The sequence below is a fragment of the Lagopus muta genome, chromosome 9, assembly GCF_023343835.1.
Source record: "Lagopus muta isolate bLagMut1 chromosome 9, bLagMut1 primary, whole genome shotgun sequence".
Classification (NCBI taxonomy): domain Eukaryota; kingdom Metazoa; phylum Chordata; class Aves; order Galliformes; family Phasianidae; genus Lagopus; species Lagopus muta.
The window spans coordinates 17,966,002-17,986,799 of record NC_064441.1 but is presented as its reverse complement, the minus strand read 5'-3'; the positions used below and the strand labels follow the sequence as shown (position 1 = coordinate 17,986,799).

Sequence of the window (20,798 nt, the reverse complement as noted above, 5' to 3'; positions counted from 1 at the left end):
CTAACATTTTAGCTGACATCAATATGCAACAACTATCTTATAACTCACATTTTTTCCTTCTGGAGCTACTTCAGGGAAAGGGTACTGATAGTTTTATTCTAAGGGAAAACACTGAGAATTCAGAATAAGAGCACAAAACTCCTATTCAGTTCAATTACTCCCATGAAAGATACCCTTCTGCAGGGAGCTGAACAAATGTCGTGTTGGTAGATACAACCATTGTGCATTCCAAAATACTAACTATACTGTATTGTTTTAGGGTGCTTTAGCCTCCACACATCACTTTATTACAACCTTATTTCACATCTAATGATTTAGAAAAGTAATTGCCAACCATAAAGATGGAGTATCTTATCCTTACCGAGCTACATTAACTGAATTCTGCACAATCCCAGAGTATGGATGGAGTGAGCAATTATTTAAGGACAAACTTCCTCCTTTGCCGTCTTTTAAAATTCACTTCCAAAACACAGGCTGACCAAACATGGATAGCTATTGTAGATGCTGTGATTAGAAAGTTAATATCCTTATAGAACCAATGGAAGAAAGGAGGGCTTGTCCAAGACTGGCCAAGTAGGAGCCTGACTTGAATAACCTGAAGTACACACTGAAAGCATTTCCCTTCCACAAATAAGATGCCTTAAACCAAGCTGGGTATGCCCCCTTGTTTACATCTTTATCCAGTACAGAGAAATCCGACATGAGCAGAGTTCTTTATTTCAAAGGGATAATATCCAAGTAGTTCTAGTACATTAGACCAAAAGTCCTTGAAGTCTGTATGCTGATTTCAGCAGTGCAAGTTATGACACTTCCCAAACATACTTACCTATATTTTATTAATTCTGAGCCAAATGTGTACTCTTAGGTTAGAAAACAATTTGCATTTTAGTGGCAATACAGAAAATGTCAAGTGCTGGCACTCATTCAGTGTGAAGTAGTAGCAGCTACTCTCTTTCAGACAAGTGAGTAGCTAGTTCTCCGTGTCTGTTGAATCTACTCTTCTAGTATATCATGGTTTTATGCAGTCCTGTTTAAGTAAAATAAGAAGCTACATGAGGCCCACAGTCAGGCCTTTGCCTGTTTTCCTTTCTCTTTCCCAAATGTAAGAAAAACCAAAGGTAGAGCAATCCTCCAGAGCTTGCTGTTAACTCACAGGATAGCTGAAGGCATCCTGTTAGAAAGTGAGTGAGACAGAATCAAATTAGGCAACCTACGCACAAGAGAATAGATTCGTCTGGCTAGCATTTGCATCCAAATACTAAGAAAGTCTCTTAGATATTTCATGTTTTCTACCATGCCTTTTCAAATGGTACAGGTTGAGCTCCATGCCACTATTATCAAAGTACCCTCTATTCTGGAACAAGACCTGTACTTTTTCCATTTTACTTGTTTACTAAAACATTATGCTGAATTAATAGTTTTCTTTACAAAGAGATGTACCTAGAGCAAGTAACATTTTTGAGAATTACTTATTGTAGAACAAAAAAAATGTTTTGGTTTCTTTAGTTTGGTAACACCTTTCCATATCATTCAAAAGTGAAGTCACCTGTAGAAAAAGACAAGGTATATGTTTTATATGACACAAATTTGATCTATGAAAAATCGGATGCATTTTAATATTACTTGGGAAGATGGCCATTTTTAGCTTTTGGTGTTATGCTTTTGTTGTTTTTCAGAGGTTTTTCTTTTTTCCTTTTATTTTGCATTGCTATACATCCAAAAATGCAGCAAGAAAGCATTACATTTATCAGTGGAAAACAACTACATTTTGATTTACCTCAAAATGTGACCAAGAACATCAGAAACTTTTTTTTTTACTGCTTAAAAGAGGGTTAATGTTCTACAGTCCTCTAGGACACATGATCAACAAGGCTCTGGAATAGATAATATGCTATAGACTCCAGATCTGAGAAACAAAGAAATCCACTTCACGTAGTGGGACAGAGACTGTCTTTCATTTGTAAATCAGGAGGCTTAAAACTGATATGAATGGTGCATTAATTTTTAAAGCACTTGCTTTATTTCAACTTCTCCTATCTGCCAAACAAATGCACTTGTAGCTTACCTTACACTCTTTAGAAACAGAAATTTGGGGTCCTAAGTCTACATTTAGGAGTTTGGTTTTTTTTTTTTATTTTTAAGGAAAATAGGGAAGTTGCTGTTCATGTCAATTTGCTGCTTCAGAACAATAAGACATCTTCATCCTTAAACTGTCCATAAGATTAAGGAATTCCAAATATGGAAAGCACTATGTTCAACCTTTAAATATGACTGAAGATTATCATTTATTGCTAAAACCTTATTTCTGTTTTTATGGTATTCAACTGACTGTGCTGATTTTATGAAGCACTACAGCTCGCAAGAAAAAAATTAAAACACCATAAACTCAGGAAGTTTTGGGCTGATATATTTCCCCCTTATCAAGAAGAAACATCTTTCAAGAGCTTCTCATGAAGAAAAGGTCACGTCTGTCCATTTCACAAACTATGGGCATCTGTCATTCAGCGGGCTTACCGCTGTGTTATGCAACTTCAGAGGCTGAAGCAAGTCACCTTCATTCTTCCGCTCACTTTCTTCAGTGTAGATATTATGGTAAGCAATGTAGGCTATGACAGAATCTGGTATGAGGTATTTTACACTTAATCCTCTGCACAAGGCGTGGCGTATCTGTGTTGAACTGATTTCATTCTGAATCCATTCTTTCACTAGAAAGATATTGTGCTGAAATTTAGTTAGAAGTTCTGATTCATTGATGTACTGAGCAGGATCAGAGCCAGCACGGCTTATACAGACCAAACCAAACTGTTCTAAGATTTCTTGGATGTGCTCTTTCTTCCAGAGATTGGGTGTCTGAAACGTATGTAGAAAATCAGCCCCACAGAGCAGCTTTAGTTCCGGTGTAACTAGAAAGACAAGAAGAAATAAGGGATTTCTATTCTTGCTCAGTTTTACTGGAAGATTAGAAAAATTATACTTACAATTGTTTTACTATCATCAAATATTTATCTTTTACTACAATTTTCCTTCAAAAGGCTACAGGAATGATTTAGCTTGGGTTTGAAGTGTCTGGTCACAATTAATTACCCTACCTACTTCATCACTCAAAGCTGCACTAAAGGAGAAAATGATTCCTCTACTCAACCAATCTGAGAAGGGCAAGGAACAAACAAAAGAGTCATTTTGGCATAAAAGACCAGGCAACAAGGGAGTTAAATGCCAAAATAATGTCCGTACTTCCAATAGCTGATGAATGATCAGAAAATGATAGGATTCATATAACAGTAGATTCAATCCAATGTAGAAACCCAAAAGGAAAAGTCCTACATAAACTAGAAACTAATTTAAGAGATTTGAAGCTCTACAAAAAGAATTTCCACATCTGTGCCAACAAGAATGTGTCTTTGGCCCTTTAAGGACACTTTGCTAAGTAACAATCTGGGGACAAAGACCAAACAGCTGCTCTTCATTTCTTTTTAGAAAAGTACTATAGCCTTAATTTCAGGATATTGCATGTCTTAAACCAGGGAAATTTTTGCTGTTTTTTCTTTATCAGCATAGCTCAATCAAGAATGGTGGGCAGTGTTGTACAGGGGGAAAGAGGATATAAGCTGAAGTGGAAAAAAAATCAAAGTACCTGGACTTAAGAATGGGCAAGGTCTAAGGACAGCTGCTGTTGGATTGCACCAGGGAAAATGATTTGAAAGGTGACAGCAAAGCTGGCCATGTGAACCAACTAAGACTTGAGGTGCAGAGAAATCAGTATTAAATGAAAGGAAGACAGTTAACCATCTCTTGTAATTAGGAAAATATTGCATGCAAAGCTGTACTTCATGAATCAAGGCGGAACAGCAAATCTTACCAGAGCAACATATGAAGAGCTAAGAGGAGCTTTTAACAAACATTAGATACATATAAATGTATATATGAAGTCTATTCAAAGCAATTTGTAATACAGTGGTTTTATTTGAATGCTTAGCCATTGTTTACACTAGTTAGTATGCTACTTTTAAATAAGAACAAAGATTGAATGCTCAAGTGAAGATATGGACATCTAACACCTAATTCCTTCAGTAAGGCTATCCCCATTTTATGCTCCCATAACAAAATTTTCGACCAGAGGTGAATTCTGAGCTCTCTGAGGACTTTTCCAGGGTACTGTAGGCATTATAGGCTATCACAGCATACAGGAATAACCAGAAGAAACTAGTTTTAGTTGTTTCTAATATTTAGAGCTCAGATGTTGAAAAATACAATGAAAAAGTCCAAGTCCTATGTTGTTCTGAATGGATAGCATCAATAAGTTAATCTAAATTTAAAAAGCCATAATAAGTGTTCTAAACATGTCCTTAATGAGCCTTTTTATGTGCAATACGTACTAAAATTACCTGATTTTTGTATATGGAAAAATAATGAGTCAGCACCATACAAGGGAATCTTGTAGTTCAGCAAGAAAATATTTAGTAGAAAAATAGTATGCCATGGAATTTTGCACCATGAAATTCAACCTGATCTTTGCAAAAGCTTCATTTATATAGAAGAACCTTCCTGCAAACTCCAGAGAAAAGCCTGATTCAACAGATTTCACTGATCCCTCACGTGGCGTTATAGAAGAGTTTTTGTGATAGAGGAAACAGGGTGACAGTTGCCTGCCATTAGAAAGTCTGTGCTAACCAACACATTTTTGAGAAAGAAGAAACTGAACCCCATTCTGGAGTTTTCAGTAGCACTCGATCTTTCCCTCCAGCCCATTGCAAGCAACCAGAGAAAGTGGAAAAATCTGTTCCATTCCTTTTCCGTGGTGTGTTTTACATAACCAAGCCCATATTGTGGCTCAGTCTGACAAAGTGCTGCAGGCAGAAAAGGAAAGCAGCAACAGGTTGCAGGACATTTTTCTGTTCACACTAACAGATTGTTCCCTGGAAATAGCTGTCAGGTAGAATACAAATAGAAAAAAATCCAGGCACTGTGCTCTAGACAGGGAGATATATTTCATGCCAGTCCTTCTTCTCATTCAGCTTTGCTGTACCTTTTGTTTTTGACGTCAGAAAAAAACCTATGCTGATGACTGATTGATTCTAAACCAAGAAACTTAACAGGAAAGACAGATCTGTTTGAACTTCGTAAGGTTTTGTTTTTTTAAACAGAAAATGCTACAAAACTCAAAAAGCTAAAGAAAATGATACCCAGAAATTTTATATAATGGAGAATCAAAATAGTCTTATGTACTTTTACACTAATTTTCCTCAATGTGGTAAGGAGAAAAACGTGACTTACACTTGTCAACAATAATTCCATCAGGCAAGATTCAGCTGCTGCCTGAACACCACAGACTTTCTCTTCCATCTCTAATGCTACAGCAGCCCATACTTTAAAAACTTAAATGTAACCACAAGTAACAAATAGATTATTCAAGTGCAAGTGTTACAACACTAAAGGTGTAGTTTAGAACATCAGAGATCCACCCATACTTTAAGGAAGTTAGGGAACCAGATAAAATAAGAAAGCCAAAGCAGACTTCACAGAATCTGTCATAAGTCTAATGTCAAGGAAGCTTTTCTATCTAGAAATGTAGTTAAGAAAACAAAACATAATCAGTGCATTAGGATCACTGGTATTGCAGCCATATACTTAGTAAACTGTATAGCAATGACAAATAATCCCTATATCAACGTTCTTTATTAATATACTCTATATTGCAAAACAGCAGGGTCACAGCTAAAGAGACGCTTATAAAACCAAAAATTAATACAAACCCCAAATAAATCTTCTTGTTGGGGAAGAGTTGTGGAAATCCCCTTATTACGTGGCATTTACTACAAAGTAACAACACAAGCAGTCTTGCAGGAGTAGCTTGTTCTTGGCAGGTAGCCTCAACCACCCCAATCATTAGAACTTCCCAGCTACCATGTTAAATTTCATCCAGTTCCATAAAGTGACATTGTTTTAATGCTAAAGTAGATTTTGCTTACATTTATGAACCAACCTGAGCACTGGGAAGAAATGAAATTTCCTGTAGATCTTTCTGTGGGCTGTTTGTTTTTCACAAATTCCTTCTTGGACTGGAGCAGTCTGACTGACTCATTGTAATGGTGCCTGCATGAAAAATAAAGGCTTCTGTGTGAGATAATCCTCTCAGAGATGCACAAAGCGATTACCTGGCACTTTCAGATTCAAGAACACAGTCTGCTTTTATGCACTTTGGATCTGAATACAGTTTGTTAAAAAAAAAAAAAAAATCACTATATTTGTTCTACCATGAAGTAGAAGCGTCATTAAATTCTGCACAATCCATGAGCAATCTATGTAATGACATTCTGGTTTCCAATTTGTTTTTGAAATTCTACCCTTACGGAAATTTTTATAGCAACATTGAATTTAAAGCACTGTGTAGGTTTGTGCTTGAAAACACATTAACTCACACTTGAATCACTGTACTTAATTTATTAAATACAACTCCTCAGAAACAGTATTTCTGTAACACATGCTCTTTAAAAGCATTCAGGAGGAAGTACTGTTGTTCTTTCATCCTCTTCTCCACTAGAAATACATTTCCTGAGTTTCAACTGTATGCTTTAAATTAATCACAATTCAAAGAAACTCAAATTACACAGCTCAAGATTTTTGCACACTTAGTATGCTTCTTAATTCACTGAATTCAGGTTCACGAGGATCCTTTCATCAGTTTTTCCAAGTTTCACTTCACTCTTTCGCTGCTCCAAATCCTTGGTGTCCCTCTGTGTACTATCACCCTGTGGTAGTGGTGCCTTCTTACATTCTTAGGGCAAGCACCAATTTTACATCCATACATCTCCACTCTCTTCAAATCAGCAAAGCTTTGCCTGAGTAAAACAGGCCCTGGCTTGCCCTGTCATAAGCCATGCTTATGTAATGCTCACGTTAATTGGCACAGCCAAGGACTCACGCCAGCATCACATCTGCCTAGTATTTACACATCCAAAGTGACTGTGAGGTCTCACACAGCTGTACCAAAACAGAGCCTGTGGGCTCTAGAGTACAGCTCTGCCCTTAACTCTGTCCAAATTCAGAATGCGTACAAAACTGTAGATATCTTCTGAATGTCTGGCCTAAGGAATTAATTTAGTGATTTTAAGTGATTTCTTCAAATCACACTTGGAGCCACAGAAATAATTTGCAATTATGCCAAGAATATACAGCTAGCCAGGCTGCATAATTATCTGCAGTCATTTTTGTTGCTCAGCCATTGGCTAAGGGAACTGAATAGACAAGGGGTGTGGGACATATGGCAGGAGAAAGTAGGTAGCAGTAGCTTGGCCTGAGCCTTCCTACATTTCTATTTTTAATCCTGCCTTCTTGTAAACAGGCTGATGCTATGTATAGTCAAGTACACTAACTTCATGTCATGGATTGACATTCTTGGGCCTCGATTCAAAACCAAGATTTTTTGGCAAGGAACTCACTGCAGGACTCACAGCACAAGCAATGCAAAATCTTAACTGCCAAAAGGTCTGTTCAGCAGGCGTTTCAAATGCTGAGGTGGGGAGAATTATGTTATTTGAAAGAGATATCAAGAAGGACAAGCCAATCTGTCAGTTTATCAAGCATTTTCTGAAGTCTGTATGAAACTTTCAGTTTCTATATAATTAAATCACAAGCACAACTCAGCAGAACATGTTGGGCAAGACATAGTATGAATTAACTTGGAATTCAAAAAATGTCTATCTTTACTGCAATTACATTTGCACCACAAGAGGAGTGAATGCAGTTCTTTGGATATTAAAAATACTCTTCCTTGCCTAGGAATATTCAGCCATGGCAGCTGGTGAGGAAATAGCTCTATCATGCTACCTTTCATTGTTTTAAGAAAACAAAACAAAACAGCCTAGGGACAGCCTCCGAAATTTTCACGCTCACCTAAAGTAACAGGCAACTAACGATGCTTCCACAAGCAGGATACAGCTCTGGTGCTTAAAATTCTTTTGTGCCAAAACTATTTGTTAGTCTCTGCAAAGTCCAAAGATTTTGATGGAAAGTGACAGTTTCATCACACTTAGAAGTAGTACTTAGGAAGAGGCCATTCATGACTACTTTCAGAACACGAAGTTCTGCTGAAGTGTACAATTCAAAACACTGGTAACAGGAGGCATTTTAAGAAATTATACGAGCGTTACAGTTACAACATAAGACCCAATCTCTTAGCCATGCCATTTCATTAACGTACTGCTTCTCTAATATGAGCTTTGTCTCTGGAATAAGTTCTGTTTTCTCTGTTTCCAGTCAGAAAGTAAGGTAAAAGTGTGGGCAGGAATGAGAACTAATTAATGCTTCTTACAGCATGCTTGCTTTCCTGAAGAATGCTTTCTTGAAGTCTTTTACTTTTTCACAGTACATGTGTTTCCAAAGGTGGTCAGCAAAGGAAGTTTGTTTTTATACCTTGCCACATATTGCATGTGTTATCAAGATAAAGCTTATAGAAAAAAAAAGTACATTTCAAGGCAGGTTTCAGGCAAGTTCCTTCATTTTTCCTTCTAGCACAGTAGCAGCAAACTCACTCATTTCGAAGAGCAGATATGGACTAGGGTTTAACATGGCATTAGAGTTGATAAGAAATTTTAATCAAGTGTGAACAGATAAACCTGTAGGCATAGTATTGCCAAGACAGCTAACCTAGAATTAGCTATCTTAATACATTGTTTGTAAACTCCTGTAATTTTGGATTAAGATCTCTCTGTTACCTAGTTAGAGAGTTAAAAACCACAGAAGTAACATGAGAGTCAAGCACTCTGCATGCCGAACCCTTTCAATGACTGCAGTTTTGCAGGGCCCATTCTTGTCAAAGGCTTTCAACACAGCATCTACTGACTTAGCAAAAGAGCAGTACTTGGGGGTATCGTGTTGGTCTGGGCAAAGCCTATCTGCTTTGCTCTAGGAAATGAAAGACTCAAAATGGGGAAATAATGATTAGGACGTCCCTTCTAAAGGAAAGGGACATGAATTTTTCACTGCCACCTCCTAAGAGGTGATACCATAAACAGACATGTTCTGCTTTGCTTGGATGTTTTATATGAACAAATTCCGTGCATTGATCTGACAGGCTCAGATTTCTAGCAGTCAGACATTCATAACAAAGAAAAAACAGTTCAGTTACCTTAACACTTTTACTGTCTCTGTCCATGACTCCTGCTCAGTCTCCCATGGATCAACTCGAATCCAATCAGATGTCTCCAGTGCTAATTTGGCCATTGCTATCCGATGCCTTGCTGAAACCAAGCCTTTCTTTCCATAGGCATCATTGACAGGAGACATTATGCCTTCAATCACTTGGTATCTTCCTTCCAGAAAGGAAAAGAATAGTCATATTGTCATTGATAAGCATTTTGAAAATTTAGAATGGATGGAATATCAAGAGCTCATCTAATGTAATCTCTTCTTAAAAGCATGCTTAACTTCAAAGTTACAGGGAGCTGTGAACAACCAGATTTAAGTCATGTTTCTAATAAGAAAACAGCAATTTAAAAGAATTGAAAAACAAGCTGGCTGTTTCTCTGAGCTGCTCATAAATACCACCAATGTGTTTATTCCAGACAAAATAAAAGGAGAGGTAAACATGCAATTTTAAAGCAAGCAGAGACATTTATAATTTCTGTTACAAACTATCCAAATTGCTGGGTAGAATGAAATTCCATATTCCAATAATTGTAGCAGTACAGCTTTTAGTCAGCCAGAATAATGGATGACTTAACTGACCAATGCTCCGTTCTTAAGTGCCTGCTGCTTGTTGTTTATCAAAATCATTGTGCCTCTCCATAGCACTAAAGCAATAATTACAGCATATTGTGATGTAATTAATGCAAGTCAGACAAATAAGATGATTCAAAAACAAAGGTGGACTAATGGGATTTAAGATTAGAAATCTATCATCCAAACATCAGCTGAGCTGACACTAAAAACCCCTTGTATCTCACAGTGTTAATTAAATTTGAAAATATGCCTATATTTTTCCCACTATTCTAAAGTAGACATTCATACAAACTCTGTTACAATTTGCATTTCTGGGTTTCTCTCAGGAAACAAAACTAGAAAAATGTAATTTTAGTTAATCAGAGAAATAAAGTACTGATAAGAGTTGTTCCCTTAAACTGTGAGAAGGGAAGAGGTGTTCCAAACAAACAACTGAAACAGAGGATTTCTAATACAACACATACATTTTAAAGAACCACCATACATATGGTACTCAAGTATCTTTTTTTTTTTTTAATTCTGTTTCAGCAAAGAAACTCAGAATGCAACAAGTTCCCTCTAGTCCTCCATAATGAAAATGATTGCCCTGGACTCAATTTTTTTTTTTTAAATTAGGACATGATAATTCAATGTTTTTAAATTAAAAATTACAAATTAATTTTTCTAAAATAGGGATACAATTTTCAAAAGAAGGGAGATGAAATTTAAAGAACATTAAATTCCAATAGGATTTGCAAGCCTGTCTCCTATGAAAATGACAGCCTAACCCATCCTTTGTTTTAAAAGCATTTTCAGTATAGGCAAAGTGGTCAATAGAGTAAGGTAAGAAATGAAACCAACGGAACGAGAAAAACCGCAAGACGGCTACCACTTCAGGTACTGAAAATCAAAGACGGTAAGAGTTTGAGGTGATTGAAAATCCAGCTCTATCCAAGCAGAACACACAAGAATCTACAACCTAAAAATACAGGTGCACAGCCCCAAATTACTGACTCTGGTAACTTGTGTCCTCTTCTGTAATTCAAGAGTTCACATGTTCAAATATGTGCTTGAATCTTGGCAGCACACAAAGAACAAATCATTACGTTCCACCACCTTCTTGCTTGCCCCATAAATCATTCCAGGCAGTTTCAAACTTTCCTTGAGTCAGAATTACCTTCACATTGTACTCCTTCTGAATGCTATCAATTGCATTCAATTGTGAATTCTGTCTTATTGCCTGTTCTGATGTTTAATTAAAACCTATTGTTAAAGCTACACATTAAAGTACAATTAACTACAAATAACAGATTAGATGAGAACAATTTGTTTCTTCCAGGGTTCAAGAACCTTAGTTCTTTGGGGCCTAGTTGTCCCCCATATATGCATACATACATGTTTCACTGACAGTTTAAAGTAGGAGCGCATGAAGGCTTCAGATAATTATGCTGTACGCATTTGCCTTCTGAGCTTTAAAGGACTCCTGGTGTTTCCATTATTGTATTTAAGCAAACTTATTGTTCCCCACGCACAGTTTTACTGTTAGAAATTTTATCTTCTCTTTTAACAGGGTTTTACATGGCTAGAGTTTCTCTACTAAATAGATAAGGGTAAATGTTTTTTGAAGATGGACTATGAAACAATGTCATCACCCATCTTCCTCTCAGCATCATACAAAAAAAATCCATGACAAGCTAGGAAGCTCTACAGCTCCATGGTGTTATCCTACTCAATAGCAGGAATGACCCCACTACTCTTCTTCCTTTTGTCACCTCCAGAGCAGGCTGCAACAGGTCAGTCTTACAGCATTGCTTTATCTCATTCCTCTCCCAAAACGCTACTAAAGGCAGCACTGTTTTAGCATTAACAGCTTTTGTAAATTTCATTCCCTGCTGCATACTTCCTGCAAAATTTAGCCTCTTGCTTTTCTACAGCTAAGAATCAGACCAATCCATTTAGCCAGTCTCATTAGTTACATCACATTAACTGCCCAAGTCTTCAGGGTAAGACTTCAGATTTACAGGACACCGCTATAAACAGGCAGTACCAACATATAGTCACAAGGAATTCATGCTAACTTTACTGTGTGTAAGATTTTATGCTTTCATATGACTGAAAACAGCAGATGAATCATTTATTTTAAGATCCCTCTCAAAACTGCAAAACTTTACAAATTTCACTGATGTAGGCCTACATAAAATTATCATGGACTATTATTAATCTCATCTCTAGGCTGCAATGAAACTCCTTATTCTGTTTACACTTTATAATAGGAAAAGAACAGGTTTGCTGTTAGTGTTTGTGATATTGTTTTAACAACTCAAAACCAGGAAATAGATACATTTTCACTTTCTGCATACATAGATGTTAAAGACCATACAGATCTCAGCCTATTCTTAAGCTAACAGATTTTCACTCATTACTTATCTAAACATAAGCCAAACCAAACTCTCTGGGCTTGGCTTTTCTTCCAACTCCCCCCTGCAGTCTGCCCAGTTTCCTTAACAGCACTGAACTCAAGACTGACAACAGACTGGTCCACCAGTGTGAAGAGAATTCAACCTCAATGCTCTTGGTCACAGAGGTATGTAGGTATGCCTGGAAGATAGAGCAGCTGCATGAAGCAGAAAAGCTCAGAAAAACCACACATTCAGATTCAACCAACTTAAAAAATGTCTCACCCAGCAGAACATCCTAAGTCATTCTACTCAAGTCTACTTAAGACAGTTTACAATAGCTTGTATGAACTTAATGGCATGATTATTTGTACTGTAAATTCCCTTGGACTGAGGTTAACCATTCTTAGTTTTCTCTAGTAAGGGGATTCTTCCAGTCCATTAAGACATCAATGGAGACTGATCAGAAGTAGCATGAACAATTGCATGATGCAGGACTGCACATTTTTGGTACAGAGTTCTGAAGGTTGGCCCAGGAAATAAGCATTTTCTCTACTTCATTAGGCCTACATTACCCACATATCTAAGAACAAAATGAGTCTGATAAGCAGTTTGAATTTTACCACAGTATTTACATAACATCAAATACATTAAGCAAATCACTGATTAAGGCCTGCTTTGTGACAAAAACAGCAGCTATTTCAAAATGCAGTAGAGTGATGTTAAAACTTAGTATCAAGTGCTGAAAATAATTAGTCGCACATTGAAGCCATCTAAAAATGCAAAAATACCTTACATTAAAGCTTGAATTTCTTTACTAAAAACCAGACATTTACATTTCAGAATATGATTAATTGGATTGTTTAATTTCTTTAATCTATCTTCTGTGAGTACACACACATTAAAATCACATAATACAATTCTGTATCGAAGTAATAGTAATGGTTTTCCTTAAAACCACAAGAGATAGCAATTACCCTCCCAGAACTCTGACTATTAACATCAGGAAAACACAATAAAAAGCTTTCTAATTTTCCCATTAAAATCACAATATTAGCTTTATTTATAGATTATAATTAACTGGGGAGGGATGTCTAACATCTTTGTTCTGATGCCATGAAGCACAGGAAGATGAAAAGAAAGCATCAAATAACTAGATACAAGAAACCCCATATAAGACTTTTTCAAAACTGTTTACAGATAAACATCAAAAGGATACACTCCTATGCTTACCTTCCCTTCACATGTATGTAGATATTGCCAAGCATGAAAAAAAGGAAAGAAAATAGCAAGACTTTTTACTTTGTTCAGTAACCTTCTAAGAGGAGAATTCAACAGAAGGAAAATCAAAGGGGTAAGCAATTTAGCTGTCATTGCACTGAAAGTCAAAGTAAACAACAAATACATCAGAACAATAACAGACAATCTTTTATGATAGCTCTTCATAGGATGGATGGCTTTACCTTCACCACTTCAAAGTGCTTAAAGATGCATTCACTGAAATAGATGAGGTGTGCAAAGATCGTAGTGACAGATGCCACAGGAGTAACTAGAGAAACATATATCATATCCACCTGGCTGTGTGAACAACAGGGCCTGAAGATGCACATTCACCCCTACAGTTGGACAGCTGCTCTCAAACACTGAGACTTCAGTTACTCTGCCTGGGGATGTACAATGATCAGTCCTTGAACAAATGCTGTACATCACACTTAAAATAAGCATTTTATTTCAAGACCTCAAAATACTACTTAGAGTTCACTGAATTTGGACCACATCACACAGCTTACTGTCATCCACAAACTTGCTGAAGCTGCACTCGATCCCACTGTCAACACTGCTGATGCAGGTATTAAAGAGTATTGGTCTCACTGCAGACCTTAGGGACGCCACTCATTATTACTCTCCATGCAAACATTAAGCCATTACAATGAGTATGATCTCACAGCCAGTTTCTCATCCACTGAACACTCATTCATATCTTTCTAATTCAGAGTCTAAAGGGCTTTGTGTGAAAGCCCTTACTGAAATCGAGATAGATTATATCAGTGGCTCTTCCTTTGCCCACTGATGAAGTTGTGCCATCCTAGAAGGCTCCTTCATAGGTCAGACAGGACATGCCTCTGGTTGTCTTGCATCACCCTCCTGTCTTCCACGTACCTTAATACAGCTTCCAGAAGGACCTCCTGGATTTTCCCTGATACAGCAATGAGGCCAACAAGCCTGTAGTTCCCCAAGTCATCTTTCCCACCACCTTTCTCAGGTTCCTATTGCACCAACTTCCTAGGAAACTCTGTCAGGTTCCAATAAGCATGATTCGCTTCAAATCAATTTCAGATGCATATGCTTCAGCAGTCAGAAGGAAGATAAAAGTATCAGCAATAAAGATGTTACCAAGCACAGAGCAAAACACCGCTCCATAGCTTTTCTCATTTTTGCTAAGTTCCTGGTGTTACCCACTTTTCTCCTTTGTTGCTGAAACTGGCTAGTCATCTGAAATCTAACTTTTCTTATCTCATTCCTAAAGACATTATTTTGCCACAGGAAATAAGTTGTTTTAGAGAGGATGGATAATGAATAATTAACTTTTCAATTCTCCAGTTTCACCCAGTTGTCAAAACTTCTTTGACATCACATAAAGATGAAATAAAAAATGTTTATTTCCAGTTTCAAAGCTATTAAAATCTTCCACAAAATTGTCTATCCCATATGATTCTAAAACTGCTGATAAAACTTACAGTTCAGTTGTATGGGCGTTCATGCCTCTTTAAATTCAGTGCTACAATTTCAATATAAAATATGCCCCAAACGTTTCACATTGAATCATCAATAAAGAAATGAAAATTAAGCTAACTGTAGATTTACATCTTAGCTATACCAAGCACTAGAAGTGTCTTCCCCTCCACAGCAAAACACCATGTGCTCATAACAACCCCTTACCGACCTGTTTGATGCAGGTGATCTCTAGCCAGCTCAAATAAACGCATATGCATATTTGTGATGGGGTTAAAGGAGCCACAAGCTAGAAGAATGAGAGGTATCCTGCTCTTCATTGACATGAAGATACTGAAACTTCACCCTAAAGAAAAAACAGTATAAAGTAAAAGACAAACTTGACTAAGTACAGTGTTCCCATCATTCCTCACAACAAAAGCAGGTCTCTTTTCAGAATCGTGTACTCTTGACACACTGGTAAAGTATCAAATGTTCAGTTTGCTGTGTCATCACAACACAAAGAAATTAACTCAAAAACGTAGGTTTCTTTCACACTAATTAAAATTTTATTCTCTATATACAGAAATAGCTAGAAACTATTTCTAGAAATTCATGTATTATTATTATGAAGAACCGTGAGGTTTTGACTTCATTTTTAACCTGTTTTTGTCAAGAAACAACTCCTCATACTGTCCCTCTGTCAGCTTCCTATTAATAACTTTAAAACCTGTGGGCCTGTCAAAAGAAAATTTTTAATTTTTATTTTAAAAATAAGTTGGGACCGGTGCAACATATGGCAAAAACCCACATGCAACACCAAACCTACAGGTCTGGCTTCCTCAGAGGTAGGCAGACAGCCAGCCCGCACATACTTCATTAGCAGCTGCCTGTATGGTTTCTTCATTGGAAGGCAGACAAGTGACAGCTCAATGATAGGGAACAGAAGCTATAACTGTTATACAGGGGACACTAAAAATCTATGGATATGGAGAATGGGTGGGGAGAAATGCTTGAACTGAAAATAATCTTTATACATTCTAGCCAACTTCAGTCATCTCAATACCAAAGCAGTAGAAATCAATTTTAGTCACTCTGCTTAGCACTACTTGCTTAGTTCTATTTACAGAAATGATTCCAATGGTTATGTCCTCATACATATCTGCAATTATGATTTTTAGGTGTGCTCTCATTTCCTCACATTTGAGCTTAGCATACATATCCGACAGCACTATTCCAAGTCCTTGTATTCCCTTATTTTTCCCCCCTTTTTTTAATCTTATAATTTGAAAACAGTGGTTGAAAGAAAGCCACACTGAAGCTTCATAGCTACAAATTCTATCAGATGATTTATAGAATTTATTTTAGTATTTAAATCTGCAGACTAGGACTGCATTCCAGGTACAGATCAACAGTTTTTAATATTTTCACACTTGACGTGTTAGCAGTTAGAAATGTTTTTCGTAGAGAAAACTACTTGAAGCATGTGCTAAGATTTCCTTATCTAGTACTAAGTGCACATTAAGTTTTCCCCCATCCCCTTCTTACTCATTTCTCATATCTCCTATAATTCTGAAGATATACCCCATAGGCAAGAAGACCACAGCTGGAGAGCCATTAGAAACTAACAGCAGTGTGATGGCCTGCAATTGCAGTAGCTGTAGGAAGCACATTGTGCAGCTCTGCGTCCCTCTTCCTTGGTTTACTAACCCTGTCGAGGCACTAAGTCATGCACAAAGGCTGCCTGCAGTCTTTACAGGTTCCTTATTCAAAAGGAAACTGAAACCAAACTCAAAAGTGCTCTTTGCTCAGTGCCAGCAATTCAGTAAATCTACCATAATTTTATTATGAATGACTTGGTTTTTTTAACCTGTTTCAAGGAAGAAAGATACCTGATTGACTGAAAAATAAGTTGAAAAAATTTTTAAGCGTTCTTTCCTGTTTGGCTGACATGTAGTTTATGCTTCCTCTGCACTGCTTTCCTTCGCCATGTTGAAAGTTATAAACTGAAAGATGTATTTTTTTTTGTTTGCTTTCAAAGCAGCTCTTTATTCTATACACTTTTTTCTCACCTGAAAGATACCTTCAATTGTTGGATTTCAGCTCCTATTTAAAAAAAAAAAAAAAAGATCAAACAGAAAATAAGCTAAGAGGTATTCCAAAATATATTTATATGGAAACAGAAGTACAAATAATAATCAAAAAGACAACGCTGTTATTCCCAGTACCCCTATGCAGTATATCCTCACTTACTCAGCAGGTACAGTGTAGCTTTTAAGATCTCAAAGAAACCTTTCAGGTTCAGCTGCTCTTTCCTGGGTTGCCAATTCAAAATAAGTAAACCTGGGCTTAGAACACTATCAGGTATGGATCATCCCAAGCTGTAAAGGCTGAAAAGCTGAATTCCCAAGAAAATGTTCTGGGTACCTCTCTTCTGTTAGACTGAGGGAAAAAAAGGATGTCTGGAAAGGAATTCCAGCTGGAGTGAACACTCCTGTATTTTGAAGATCGTGTCCGAGTCTGTTTTAAGATATCAGCTCCCTACGCAACCATAAATAGAGTATACCATTAAGAAGGAGAACAGAAGTTACACAACTCCCCCATTCTGCTACTTATTCTTGTTCATAGAATCGCCAGTATGTTCTCTGGCTTCTTTGTAGCTGGTAATGTACGCCTCATGCCAAAAGTAAATGAGGTTTCTCCCTACAGACAGGTATCTATTAGCTACAGACTAGTGAACCTAAAGCATCTTATACAAAAGCAGATAAAAACAATCTAAATCAACTCATTGCTCAGAAAACAGTCCAGATTCAGTGTTGAGACAAGCTGACCCCTCCCAACATAAAACAGGGCAAAGGTGGATTTTATAGTAACAGAGCTAACCCCCATTAGTGCATGCCTTGGAACCTTCCATGGTGAGAACCCAGCAGCAATGCAACATTTGCCTAGTGAAAAATCACCATTACCATTCACAAGAATTAGATAAAGCACGAGTAGCATATTAATTTACTAAGCATTTAAAGTAATTGAAGCATCTCTCAAGTGAACAAGAACATACACATACAAAAATACATAGGAACAAACAAACCAATCCATAGATTTTTTTTAGCTTAATTCCTAGAAAAAAAATTAAACGTAGAAGAAAAATTAAACATTACAATATGCTCCTAACCAGTTTACGCCCTATAACGCAGTAGCAGTTACATTAAGCGGGAGAACACCTCTGTATCCCTAGCATTACAAACACCTCCAAACGTTAAAGTCACACGTATTTCATAGGTTGCCAATGAAAAATATTGAAAGTCTAGAATACAACAAAACTACTTCCACCAAGTTAATTACAATACCAGACATTATCATGAGGACTACCAATAATCATACGTTGAAAAAAGGTTGACTCACATAACTGGTGATGAGGACCTCTGGCTACAGAGCACTCCTCAAGAAGAGATCTCCATACAGGAAACACTCTCCCTCCAGGCTAGCCCTTAAATGAGCCCAGGAAGGGGTGGATCTGGGATCCATGGAATTTCCAGTCACATGGGAAGCACAGGTAAGTTGTTTGCACCTGTGCTTCCTTGGCCAGCCACTCCCTTCACCAGGTGCTCAATCATCAGTTCAGGCCATGACCTAACAGCTCCCCTACACCCATTGACTGACTTCCTCAGCTGAATACAAACCACAAACAAGTAGGTGATTGTGCTGTCACCAGGTGTTTCTTCAGTGTGCATATTGTGCCAGGGGAAAAAATATTTGTTTTTATGAAAGTAATTAATTAAACTACTGCTGAGTACTTGGATAAATTGTCTTCCCTTGCCTTCAGACTGAAAAACAGTGTTTAGTAGCAGCAGTAAAAACCTGTGTCAATTTCAGTATGCAAAAACTGATTTATACCTATTAGTTGCTGTACGTGTTTGCAAAAAGCAGCCCAGCTGTCATATCACTGATGTACCTAGTTAAATAATTAATCATTCATTAATTTGTTCTCCAGCAATTGTCCCTACATAATGCATCTTCCATTAGTTGTGCCCTGCAAAACATGGTTGCTCATAAGTGTTTGCTCTTATTGTAGCGCCCAAGCCTAGCTGAAACATGAAATACTTTTGAGAAAGTACATGGATAATTCAGTTGTTCTACTTCTGTGGTAATTCTGATGAAATAAATACTAATTAGGTCAAGTATGTACCTTGCTTTCTAACAGAAAAAAAGGAACATGGAAAACACATAATATCTGTAGATTGGAAAGGGAGGAAAGGACAGAATGTACCACATCAAATTGGATTGCAACCAAGAAAGCAAGTTTTCTCTTAGGGATCTTGATAACTAAACTTTAGGAGTGCTTCAATGTCGTGGTACTATAAATCAGCAGAAAGAACAATTATTCAGCACTTGTAGAAGTCAGGTCTTCGTTTCTGCTCTTCCACTTCTGTAACTGTGAAAAAGGAAATAGAATTGAACTGTTCCAGAGGCTGTCCCTAGCTTCATGCATACCAAAATTAAAGTGACCTTATTTGTAGATACCTACTTTGTGCCTCATCCTCATATTAATTATTAGATCAGTGATAAATTATTGCTTCTGTGTACAAGTTAAATGCCCCATAATCATTACAAAAATAATCTCAGGAATCCTCTGAGGATGACTATTTGAACAAAGGAATCACTTTTGTACTTACAATCATTCCTGCATCACAATGCTCTACATCCCCAGAAACTGAAGTGAATATAGGAGGAAGAAAAAAAAAAAAAAAAAAAAAAAAAAGCACCAACCACAACAAACCTCAGTTATACAACAAACTCAGAAAAGATCAGGTAGTACTTATTCTGAACAAATTCTAGTACTGGTATTGCCCCTACTTTAAATAAACGTACCTTATGCATTACAAGGAACAAGACATTGTTGTGCACGTGCCATTTTAGGCCTTGACTTTCCTGTCTGATCCAGGACAGCTGTGTGCTTCCCTACTACATTTAGACATTGATTAAGCACAGGCTCCAGAAGAGGAATTGTAGCAAATCTTCCAAAAACAACTACTTTGTTTCACATCATTTTCTTTCTAGCGTTCTATTATTGAGTTTACAAGGCAGCATTGTTCCTACATCAAGTTCATTATTAAAAAAAATTAAGATCTCCCTCTTGCTAATATTAATAATTTTTGTTTATTTCTTTTTAAATGCTTGGATTTTAAGAGTTAAGCCTCCCACAGTCTCTATTTGCTATAACTTCCAAAGTCCCATATTCCAAAAGCAGAAATAGCTAACTATGTGGTAACTTTCTATATTGGTTGGGTACTCAGTACTGGGCAGACCAGTTTCAAGTCTTCATTTTGTTGAGAAAAGGGGCAGACAATCACAGAGATAGCTCACATTTGTAACCTTCCACCATAATAACACTTGTGCTTTTGGACTGCCTTCATGCGATCAATGACTTGCTGCCACTTTGCTTAAAACCAGCAAGGTTTCAGCAGTCAGCTTTGCTACTCAAGTGCTTGCCGCTTTAGCACCATGTCTGTGTGTGCCTCAAAACACTAAACCAGAGTCCAAGCACCTGAAATCCCCTAAAAAATAAAAAAAAAACAACCCACACAAAAACAACCCTTCCACTGTCCTGTATTTCAGAATTCTGTATTTACAAAGCATTAGTGAAAAACGTCTGCTAAAGAAATAGATATAAGACTGAGCTGCACAAGCATTTTTTAAAATTTTTACTGATAAAACATGTTTATAATTGTCTATGCTACTCTGCAGCAAGATCTCATCTTCTGTTTTCAAGAATTTTGAAACATTTAATAGAATGCTTGAGAACAGGTCATTTAACATCACATTTAATCAAGCAGAAGTAGTATGCTATGTTTTTTTTTGAGTCTGTTTAGTTTTTTTAAACCAATTCTTGTTTTAAGAAACCACTACACTTGATTTTTGCAAAGAATGAATAAATTTTATAAATGCATCTCCCGCCATTTCAGCTTCCCTCCTGACATGACAGACGCTGCC

At 37.0% G+C, this 20,798-nt stretch overlaps 1 protein-coding gene across 4 annotated transcripts in view; it reads right to left on the bottom strand.

The window, feature by feature from the left end:
* The window catches only part of NMNAT3 (nicotinamide nucleotide adenylyltransferase 3), a 31,050-nt gene that overhangs the window by 2,254 nt on the left and 7,998 nt on the right, over positions 1-20,798 (bottom strand). Inside the window, exons 2-6 of one of the 4 annotated variants that reach the window (XM_048954388.1) lie at positions 16,880-16,913; positions 15,040-15,174; positions 9,128-9,311; positions 5,984-6,093; positions 2,117-2,903 (exon numbers count right to left, since the gene is read on the bottom strand). In XM_048954388.1, coding sequence (XP_048810345.1) covers positions 2,485-2,903; positions 5,984-6,093; positions 9,128-9,311; positions 15,040-15,154 — 828 coding nt within the window. In that variant the 5' untranslated portion in view covers positions 15,155-15,174; positions 16,880-16,913 and the 3' untranslated portion in view covers positions 2,117-2,484. Of the gene's footprint in view, positions 1-2,116; positions 2,904-5,983; positions 6,094-9,127; positions 9,312-15,039; positions 15,175-16,879; positions 16,914-20,798 lie in introns of those variants that run through there. The other 3 variants (XM_048954389.1, XM_048954390.1, XM_048954387.1) reach the window with 3 other exon arrangements.